This window comes from Primulina huaijiensis, chromosome 6 (genome assembly GCF_012295235.1).
Source record: "Primulina huaijiensis isolate GDHJ02 chromosome 6, ASM1229523v2, whole genome shotgun sequence".
NCBI lineage: Eukaryota > Viridiplantae > Streptophyta > Magnoliopsida > Lamiales > Gesneriaceae > Primulina > Primulina huaijiensis.
In genome coordinates, this window is record NC_133311.1 from 15,695,918 (window position 1) to 15,707,574 (window position 11,657).

General features: G+C 35.1%; 1 protein-coding gene, 1 long non-coding RNA gene and 1 pseudogene across 2 annotated transcripts; all 3 read left to right on the forward strand.

Annotated features, from left to right (window-relative positions):
- Nucleotides 1–2,395: 2,395 nt before the first annotated feature.
- Nucleotides 2,396–3,668, forward strand: LOC140979124 (probable methyltransferase TCM_000336; annotated as a pseudogene).
- Nucleotides 3,669–3,783: 115 nt separating this feature from the next.
- LOC140978813 (thioredoxin-like 3-3) lies at nt 3,784–4,743 on the forward strand. Its single transcript, XM_073444041.1, has 3 exons — nt 3,784–4,099; nt 4,179–4,204; nt 4,355–4,743. The coding sequence occupies exons 1-3, from the start codon at nt 3,863–3,865 to the stop codon at nt 4,572–4,574; spliced, it is 483 nt and encodes a 160-aa protein (XP_073300142.1). The 5' UTR covers nt 3,784–3,862; the 3' UTR covers nt 4,575–4,743.
- A 3,188-nt stretch (nt 4,744–7,931) lies between these two features.
- Nucleotides 7,932–11,085, forward strand: LOC140978890 (uncharacterized). The gene is made up of 4 exons (XR_012175658.1): nt 7,932–8,275; nt 8,504–8,621; nt 9,909–10,006; nt 10,850–11,085. It is a non-coding gene; the product is annotated as an uncharacterized lncRNA (long non-coding RNA).
- Nucleotides 11,086–11,657: the final 572 nt, after the last annotated feature.

Consider the following 11,657-nt stretch of genomic DNA (forward strand, 5'->3'; position numbering starts at 1 on the left):
TGTTTTATTATATGTTATGTATATTATTTATTTTTCATGTGTTTGTGTTGAATTGTAGGTAATGTGATCAAGAAAGGTGGATTGCAGCGGCTAAAGTCAAGGAAGTGTGCTAGGGCGGATGAATTTGTCCAACCCAACACACATAAGAAGAAAATAGATTCAAAAGTCAAGCTATGCACATTAGGGCAAGTAAAATTGTCCGCCCTAGCGCGCAGATGAAGAATATGTGAGCATATTTGCGAGCATAGCGTGCTGGGATGGGTAAAATTGTATGCTCAACGTGATCGGGAAGGAAAATATGTTGCTTGATTTTTTTTCCAATTTTCTTCATGGTCATCTATTTGAAAACTCCCTAACACACGTTTTTGAGGGAGAGGATGAATTTCGGAGAATTCATCGGCCACGAAAGAGAACAAGGAGAGAAGAATACGATCTGGAGTCAAAGAACCGTGCACGGAGTGAAGATTTCTTGCAACGACTCCTAGTTCTTGTTCTTTTTCTTATATCTTTAATTTTGAAACATTGTTCAATTGTGATTTTGATCAGTTCATAATGATTTTTAGGAGCTAAACTCTTTTATTTATTGGGATTTAAGGATATCCTAGCCCGAAACTTTATTTTATATAATTAAATATTCGATTTTTGCATTATGCTTGGTTGTATTATTGTTTTTATTTGATTATTGAAGCCTAAATAATTTTGATAATAATTTTTATATTATGAATGAAGTCGAAAAAATAGTTCGTAATAGAAAAGCGCAACACAATCCGTGGATTTACAATTTGCATAGACATATGAAACTTAATACACGTTGATAGTTATAGTCAAATATTTCGAAAGCTAGGAAATTCCACGAATCATGTATGCAACTCACATTTGATAAATAGTTAAAGATATTTAATTATTTCTTCGTGTCGATGTAGTTTAGCATATCTCGAGAGATAGTGTTAATAAGCTGCGTGATCCTTTCAAAAGTCGAAGTCGATTATCTAACGAAGTAAAGGGTAGGTGAACCGAAATTCCCACAAATTTTTTTCCAACTGATTTTACAAAATTCATCCTAAATTGTCTATATTTATTTACTTCTTGCATTATTTGTTGTCTTGAATTTAATAGATAAATTACAATTCAAATTTCGTCTACACTTTGCTAAATATTATTTTTTGAAAATAATAATTGGGTGATGCATTCTTTGTAAGAAGATATTCGTACTTTGTAAACTATATTATAACTTGACTTGTGTACTTGCGATTTATTCAAGCATAAAAGATCAAAATTATACTCGAAGATTTACGGTACAAGAAAAGCTCAATCAATTTACATTGGTATTTTCGAGCTCAAGATTTACCCTTAATTCCATGAACTCATCCCATAAAATCTCTGCACCAAAATATTCATCAAGTTGAAATCCAATATATTTTTCCCCAAAATTGTCATTGGCTCATGTGACAAATTAAGTACAAAAACATAGTGCACTTTGTCCAGCAGTTGTCAAGGACCAGTGCATTGAACTAAAGAAATAGAAATAGAAATAGAAATAGAAAGGCCCTCATTCTTCCTACAAGCTAAAGAGGAATGAAGTTGACGAAAAGCCAGATGAGATGTTAACTATTTAAATGGTCGAGAGTTGCAGTGTGTTGATGGATCCTAAGTAAGTTGGGAAGATAATCACTTATTTAGGGGGAAATTTTCCAAAATAAGAAATTTTGGGGAATAATCTTGGTATACCTTCTGCTGAAATTAACTTTCAATTTGAATGTATTCAATATTTTAAATACATTTTGGGAGGTTTTTTTTTAAGAAAAAATATTTGATTAAGATTTCTTGAGGAAGAAGGGTTCATTGAACTAAATAACTAATAGAACGTGCAATCCAACTCAATCCCATATATTTTATTTTTTTAAAAAAAATCATGAATCGGGTAATCGGGTACCCGATCAGGTTCTTCGGGTAGAGTTTTTCTACTTGAACCGGATCAGATTAAATTATTCGAACCGAACCCAAGTAATTACCCGATCTACAAGACAAAATGCACCCGATCGAGTTCGGGTCGGGACACGAATTGCCCGAACCGGTTGCCTATCCTAGTTTTATACGAATAGTTCAAAAAATGACAATTCTACTCGAACCCGATCAGATTATATTAATTGACCCGATCTACTCAACAAAATGCACCCGATCGAGTTCGGGTCCCGACCCATACTACCCAACCCGATTGCCCGCCCTAGTTTTATAAGAATAGTTCGAAAAATGACAAATATAAAAAAAAAATTTAATTGTGACTTTTCTTTAAAAAAAAATTTCCAAAATAACCTTCAAACAAACAGGAAATACAAAGATCAAACAAATATCAATTTGTTAAAAATTCTCAAATCGGTTGTATACGATAGTGCTCGAAGTTGACAAAATGAATCATTTTAGCTCCTGATTAAGGCAAAGCCGCACTTCCATCTTTCTTCCGACAATAGGGGAAGTCCCCCCACTTTCAATTAGTCAACCGCACCCTTCCACTTTGTGGCATCAAATCATTCAATATTTTACTTTGATAACATGCATGCTAATGTCTTTAAAAAGTGACATACTCCGATCCAAGAAAACTAGCTGCTTCTTGCTCAGACTCATGGATCTAGAGAAAGTTTTCCACATGAATGGAGGGGTTGGAGAGAACAGCTATTCCAAGAATTCTTCACTGCAGGTTTCCCAATTGTGATTATCTGATCTTGTCACCATAAGTTTCAACAATTTTCTAATGTTACACATATGTGCATGCAGAAAATTAAAACACATGATGGTAGAGGCCATAGAGAAAGTTCTGGTGGCAACAAGCTGGCGAAAGAGCTTCGGTATAGATGATCTCGGATGTTCCTCGAGCCATAACACTCTCTTAAACATTAAAGATATATCGGAAGCTGTGGGGACTGCAGCCACTGCCGCGGCTAGAGAAGTACCCGAATTCAGACTGCATCTCAATGATCTTCCCACCAATGATTTCAACACCATTTTCCAGGCCTTGCCCGAATGGTATCGGGAGCTCAAGACACCTACCTAGTTGTATTTTTTTATGGCAGATTGTTTCCAGATGATTTCTTGCACTTCATCTACTCTTCTAACAGTTTGCATTGGATGTCCATTGTCTGCTACTTCCCCCTAGCTAGCAACATATTAAATTAGCTTTAAGTCATTTTGTGCATTTGACTAATTGCAGGTACTTCAGCTATTTATGATGAGAAGGGTGTGTCTGTAAACAAAAAGAGCATATACATATCGGACAAGTGCCCACCACAAGTAAAACAAGCGTACCACGAACAATTCCAGCAAGATTTTCATCATTTCCCAAGTCAAGATTCCGGAAACTCGTCCATGGCTCATTTTGTTGGGAAGGGTTGGTCCTAACCATGTCCACGACATCTTTTGGGAAATTCTCTACCGATCTTTGGCTACCTCAGTTGCCCAGGTAGTACTTATACTAGCTTGTTTTCGGATCGACTAAATTCGATCATTTGGTTTTGCCATATGGTGAAGTTTCGGAGGAGAAACTGGAGTCGTACGAGGTTCAGTTTTACGCCCCGTCGATGGAAGAACTGGAGGATCAAGCAAGGAAGGAGTGGTCATTTATGATGGAGATTGTGGAAATGTATGGAACAGACAAGGTTGTATTTTTCGTGTAGTGTCGACGACAAGTAAAAGAAAATAGGTGTATGTGGTTCCTAATTCCAACCAATTTCGACCATCAATCAAACCTTAAAATATACTGGAAAAACAAAAGACCACAGAATATAAAAAAAATAAAAAAGGTGAGACTTTCAAATTCATCTGCAAATGTCAATTTGTTAAAATTATTTTGCTCTGTGGTCTCCTCAACATGCAGTTTCCTGACGAAATTTCATCGGAAAATTACTTGTCAAGAAGAAAACAATCAAATATGAAGAAAGAAGCTGAGTTGGGTGGAACTGCCGAAGAACAAGAGGGAAAGGAAGGCGCAGAAGATAGCTTCTCAGAGTTGAAATTGAACAAAAATTCTCAACGTAACCTTGTTAGTGCCACAAGCGATGATAGTCTCAAGGAAATCCTTCGAAAAATCAAAACTTCAAAATTCCCTGTAAGCAACAAATCAGGCAATTCTTTTATTTTGGCTGTAATTTGTTGCTGAATTCTGTGTTGGAAATTCTATTTTGCAGGCAGTAATCAACTACGGTGCATCATGGTTTGTCACCACTACTCATTTTGTTTCTTTATTTCGATGTTTTCGTGTGTTTAGAATTGAATTAAAGAGCAACGGAGACATATGCGTACCGGGTGTTCGATGAAATGGTATAATTAATTCGTTGCGGTAACTGGGGTGTGGTGTTTTCAGGTGTGGAGTGTGCAGTCAGATACTTCCTACATTTCGCGAACTGAGCGGAAAATTTCCAAAGCTTTCGTTCGTGAACGCCGACATAGATGAGTGTCCGGAAACTACTCGACATATTCGATACACGCCCACCTTTCATTTCTACAGAGATGGTGAAAGAGTTGATGAGATGTTTGGTGTCGGAGAAGAGCGTCTGCAGGATCGACTCTGGCTGCATTCTTGAATAGGTTTCCTTTTTCTGCCTGTATCTTTCTGGTGTTGTGGGATTCATTACATACCATAATCTGTGCCTTTCATGTGAATTCCTTGAGCCTTTTTCTCTTAATGGAAGTTTGATTCTTGTTGGGTTTAATTTGAGTTTGGTGGATATTTTATTCATTATTTCTATTTTACATGTGGTATTGTTCATTTGTTGTATCTTTTTTTGAAAATGCATATTAAAGAATCGTAAGTTATCAGCACCAAAGTTCTCACGTATGGCTCAGATCATTCACAATCTATTCCTCTTGATTCTTTCTTGGGTTTGTCTTTTTCAAACTATGAATGGCACTGCTTTAGATTGCAACCCCGACGAAGTACCATCCATTTGATTTCAGCATTGAGATGAAAACTTTGGTTAGTATTAGTTGGAATGTAGTTTTCAAAGAGTTCTTGAGAACTCCATTGTTCGATTCAATTCCATTGAGTATATGGACAATTTCTTGATTCCCTATTCTTTTGAAGAAATTAATATTCATAGGGGTGAGTTTTATGTCATTTGTTCCAAGTTATTCATGATTCAGTTTTACTTAAATTTAGCTCTGGTAGGCACGAAGTAACATGATTTACAATAGTACGACAGTTAATCTTTTCGATGATCCAAAAACTGGCTTCAACTATATGAGAATGGATGATCATTTCTAGCGGAACATTCTCATCCTCGGCTCCAATTCTCATTCTATCTAACTGGGAATGTGATGCAGTAGATACTCGTGTATAAATATACTTGTAATGGAGTAATGGAGTTGCTTAACCCAGGAATAAGAAATAGTGGTGCCATGCTCACTTGAGGTGGTATTGGAATCAACTTCAAGTGTCATTGGTGACGTTTTGCACGTCTAATTTTACAAGTCTACTTTGCTACGCACGATAATACAGTGTTGGTTTGATACCAAAATAAAAGGCACCACTATTACATGTCGTAAGCGGTCGGAAAGAAAAATTTCATGTTCATAGAATGTATTTGTTAGCATCAGTCGTTGAGAAAATGCCAAGGGGTTTTGATTTCTCTGGGTTTGTGGATCCAGCTATTTTTAATAGGGTAAGATCACTAAGAATGAGATAATTTTTTTTGTATATCTTTTAACAATAATTGGTTTGATATATGCAATGTTTTAAATGACGGTCGAGACTAGGCGGTCCTCGACCGCCCGGCCTATTCATGAAGCAGTTTTTTTAGGCGGTTCAAGCTATACGACGGCGAGCATGCGGGCTAGACGACGAGCAGGCGGTCCAAGTGAGTCAATTAACATTTTTAAGTTGTAATCAACAAATTTTAAAAACTTAGTCAAAGTCAACTAATTTTAAAACTCAAAATCCTAGTTATTTAGATTACATCCCACTTTAATTTTTTGTGATTTCAAAAATCAAATTTGTTTTTTTCTTATTATTACTGATTTATTGTTGAAAATTAATGGCGGAAAAGGATAAACAACCAGAGTTGAAATTTAAGTCAAAGTTTAACGATATTGTTTGAGAATATGGGATATTGTATAATAAAGAGAAAAAAGATTGGATCACATGCAAGTTGTGTAAGAGGCTTAATAAAGGAAGAGTTTATAGAATTAAACATCATATTGCGAGTATTGTAGAACAAGTTGGTGCATGTCTTAAAACATCCGATAAGGAGTTTATATATTTGTTTACATATTATCTAGATGATATTATATTGCATGAAGCTTCTTTATGTTTAAACATTATTTAATTACACATCTTGCATAAAAAAATGATTACTATTTGTGATTATATTGCATGATTATATATGATTATCTATATAAAAAAATTTACTTAAAAAATTCAACCGCCTAAGTACAGCGACCGAGTGACCGTCCCACTACCGCCTTCTGTCATTTACAACATTGGATATATGTCTATCTGTTTTGATTTATTTTGACATGTGGGCAGTATTTATTGAAAATTTTGAGTATGTTGCGTTAAACGGGTTTTTTTAAAAATAATTTAATTTTAAAAAAAAATTCAAAAATAATGTAAAAAAAAAACATTTCCAAAATTACTGCAATCCGCGCTTCGTAAGCACGGACGCTGGTCCACGTAAGCGACGGAATATATATAAAAACCGTCGCTAATTAAACCGTCGCTAAAATTGAATCAGCGACGGTTTATAAACTGTCGCTGTATTGGAATTAGCGACGGTTCAAAAACCGTCGCTAATTGGAAATACCACATTGTATCAACAGCGTGCACATGTACGCCGCGGATAATATTGAACTTTCAACGGCTTGCAATTTTGCAGCGTGCAATATGCGCTACGAAAAGCCATTTTTGTTGTAGTGAAGACAGATAAATAAACAAACAAGAAATTCATCAAGACTGTGATATCTCAATTGAGTGTTGTTCATTTTCTTCAACATCATTCTGTGGTCGAATGTCATGTACAAGATGCTGCGGACCAGCATTAAGCAAATTTGTAAAACTGTGTATGTTCGACCAAGACGGAGTCTTAAAATCCTGCTGACCAAACAAACCAAAGTCAGCCACCCCTGAATCACTGAAAAAACTAGGTTGAATAGTAGAGGTTTATGAAAAAATTTATTTTTTGATGAGTTTATTGTCTGTTTTTTTTCTCTATCTTCACTATAACAAAAATGGTTTTTCGCAGCGCGCAAATTCTTTTTCCGCAGCGTATATTGCACGCTGCAAAGTTGCAAGCCGTTGAAAGTTCAAGATTATTTGTGATGTGTATAAAAGCATTTAGCGATGGTTTAAAAACCGTCGCTAATTAGCGACGGCTTATTAACCGTCGCTGATTCCAATATAGCGACGGTTTATTAAAACCGTCGATACAAAATTCCGTCGCTTACGTGGACCAGCGTCCGTGCTTACGAAGCGCGGACGCTGCTTCACGTGAGCGGCGTCCGTGCTCCATAAGCACGGATTGCAGTAGTTTTGGAAAATTTTTTTTTTTACATTATTTTTGAAATTTTTTTTAAAAATTAAATTATTTTTAAGCGTTAAACTTCTCGTTGCGTGTCAATTGAGTATGGGCTTCACATATTTTGCATTTTGCTTCTTTTAGAAGCAGTTGTTATTATTTTTCTCTCTGAACCTTTTTGTAGGTTATTGATTTAAATCCCATATTATAGTCACTTTTTATAAATCACACTCACTTTTGACCGTTGTGAGACGTATCTCCTATATAAGTCATCCATAAATACGTGTTGCTTTTTATATCAAAATTATTACTCATTATCGTAAAAATAGACAGGATCGACGACAAGAGACATACTATCAAGAAATATTATTAAACTCGTACACTTATCACATGTTTCACGAATGTTAGTATGGTATAAAATATAATATCTACTATACTTAAAGCTTGAATAAGTTAGAATTGACCAGTTTCCTCCCGGTTGTAGGTTACACCCTTAACACATGTCACGCAGCCACAACACAGCCGAGGGCCACTACCACGTGTGATGTGCTCTTCTCTCCACCGAACTCCTACCTTCCGGTTGCACCGATGTTTCCTCGTCTCTTAATCTCCTTCGTCCTCCTTTGTTCTGCTTTGCTTTTCCCTCGTTCCCTCCCGACTGAAGCGGACAGATCCCAACAAAAAAATCCTTGCTTAGTGTGTTTTCTCCGTCCTTTTCCTTCCAGTTTTCCGGCGTCGATTTTACTGCGTTGCTTACCCCCTTGTCCAGACTGGTAAGACTCTAATGTGCTTGCTTTTTTCCCTTTTTCCCCACTAACTTCTCTTGAAATCTTGGGTTTGCTCTTCCTCTTCCCTTGTTTTGTTTTTCAGTTTTATGGATTTACTCCGCCTTTGGTTGTCTCAGTTCCATGTTCTGTTTATCGTTCATTTGCTTCGATCTCTTTGACACTGTCCTTTTTTCCTTTTATTTTGTCTTGATTTTTGTCTTCACCCCATTGCAGCGCGCAGGTTTCAGGGACAAAGGGTTGGCTGGTTTGTCGGCGGCGGTCTTCTTTTTCTTTCAGCTGTTCACTCCGCGTTCCTATCTCTACTTCCTGTCTTTCTTCCCTCTCGCCATAGGTAAGATCCCACAGCTTTCCTATGTCTCCCCCTTTTTCAAAATTTTTTTTGTCCCTGAATGTTATGTTTCCACCTCATCTACCTTGCTCTTTTAGATTTTCTTCCGCCTTTTATTGCCTTGTTCTTCTTTGGAATTTCAGAAACCTTGACATAAGTGCTAAAAAACTATCTGGACTAGGGGGAGAAAAACGTTCATGCATCACCTTACTGAGGATAAAAGAATAACTTCAATTTACATTAAAGCACATAATCTAATATTTAGTAATTTGTTATTTTACATAGGCAACTAATTTACACCTTTCTCCATGTAAAAACCAGTTTGCAACACTAAATCGAAAAAGACATAGGCGAATATTGACAACTGCAAATATTAGCTCACAAATTTCTTTGGGAAAAAAAAGAGCCATATTTCGGTGTCTACTAATGCTATGCTCTACATATAAAAACATATTTAAACTCATAAATTAAATAAAAGAAAAAACCTAACAAAATACTATTTTGTTTAACGCACAATGGCGGTGTATTTTCTCAGCATAACACTACTTCTGATGGCCCGACCCACAATACGAAACAATGCACTCAGTTGAACAAAACCGTTCACTTGGGTACACATGTAAAATTATTGTGCAGTCAATATTCTTCACTGTTAGGTTCTGGATTAACTGATGAATAATACACAATAAAACATAGAGAAATTAACATATTTTGATAAGATAATAGTGCATGCCATTAATCTATTACATAAGCCGGCACAAACACTAAACGCAGCAAAAACGTATATTTATTTAATATTTTTCCCGCTGCTTCAGTCTGTGTAATGTGGTACAACACTTTTATTTATGCAATCGATAGAGTGCGAAATAAAAAAACAAAGTTCATCAGCAAAAACTATATGTTATATACCAAACAAAAAAGGGAAAACTGTTAGTGAGTGCACCAGAAGAAGAAAACAAACTGCAACACCCTCACAAAATACTCCACCAACACCTACTGCACAAAACAAAGTTTCTTTATTTTTGGATAAACCTGAGATATATTTTGAATGCCCAAAAGCCATACGGTTTGTGCTTACACTTTAATTTATTAGTACGACACATGTACATATTTATTTGCATATGTGTAGCACATATCGTCGACCACAAATTTATCTTATTTGAAAAGAAGACCATTCCAAATCCAACATCCCTACATACTAATTTTTTTTTACATATGTTGGCTCAAATTTTACTTCATTGCACTAGATACTGATTTTTCATCTCCTGCCTAATTATGCCACTTTCGCCTTAGTGCAAACTAGGTACCAATAAATCAAGCTGAGCGTGTTACAGCTTCGCAGCATATATCAATAACAAAATGTTGAGCCCTTCGACTCGCCTACCATACAGGTCGACCTACTGATTATAGCTTTATTATTACTTGATATTTTGTAACTTCGTTTTCAATTTGTTTGTCTTCTACCTGAACTTAATATGCACTAGACTATTAAGGTCCTTTTTGTTTTTCTGTGTGTTGTAGTTCATAGTTTCGCAAAAAACTAAATTAGCCATATCTAGATCCACCTGTTCCCCTATTCGACAGTAATAAACAATCACCAACTCTACTTATTTCTGCATATAAATTTGCTTTATTATGTTGTTTTGAGCACACGCAAACTTACGGACCCTTATGTTTCACTATTTCTTGCTGTTTATTCAATATATTCGTTTATAATGACACAAAAAAGAAACAAACATATCTCAGAAGCCAGCATGACTAAAAACCTTCGTAAAAAGAAGTATGCTTGTTTACAAGATCGTAGGTTAGCAAGAAATATTAGTCGAGGCATGCATGGCCAGATAACAATGCCGAACACAGCTGATACAGAAAATGTTTTTGCTGACTCATTGACACATATAGTAAATACTCCAGATTTACTTCCTGCTGTTCCAAATTGTGCGTTTTGTGATGCATAGCGTATTTATCTAGAACCACCAATGTTCTGTTGTTCGTTAGGTGAAATAAATCTTTCATCAACGGAAATTTAATGGTTTGCTACACGCAATGACTCTCGTTTATTGAATGTGAAAACAAGTTAAATGTTATGAATTGCTTTCTTCATATTGGCTATTTGCTTTGCAATGCTTTGAAGTAATATAATTGGATTTCGTCAATGCTACTCTTTACAATTGCTTACATTTATATATAATTTATTAGCGTTTAATTTTCTAATCGTCAGCTTGCCTTTTCAGGGACAAGGGTCGACCTAGGATTGTAATGATGGGTGCACGACATTGCATTTTGTACTTTCTGGGTATAAACCTTTTGAAAACGTAATGTAAATATTATGTACATTATGAAGTGGTTATTTTATTTTGCGAAATACGGTGTGCTAACTACAGTTCGTTGCTTTTTTATTTACATAAACATGTACATATCTTAAACATAAATTCATATTATACACATTCATATACAGAAAAATAAAATAAATACTTAACTTTTTTGTATTCTTTTACTTCTATATTAAACATTTATACTCTGCCATGTGATTCCAAATTCAGCACAATAAATATCCTAATTCTCAAAGTACTCACCGTTTCTTACCATATTTTTTATTTGAAAAGTGAAATACAAATTATAGGATCACATATTCGAGCTATTTTACTTTTTTTTATATTTTAAAAAACAAATGTTATGTCTATTGAAATCTTATCGACATTTATAATTAAAAAGTTTTCATTTTCTTTGATTACGTTAAGATTCTAAGTGCTCTTACTGAATGTAATTATTTACGTTAAAGTTCTCAATTTCATAAATCCATTAGCGTAAAAAATAGCATTAGGTATGACACTTTTACAAACACAACTATTATTTAAATATGAATACTCTGTTTTCAAATTTAAAATAACTTATCTATAAAGTTGTTCCCTCGTTAGATTTTAAGATGATCAAATACTTTGTGTTCAATTCGAGACATGTTACTAAACTTCTTCACCTTGAACACCAACTCAATTTTTTTGCTAACTATTATCACTTTCGTAAACTCAATTTTTTCACATA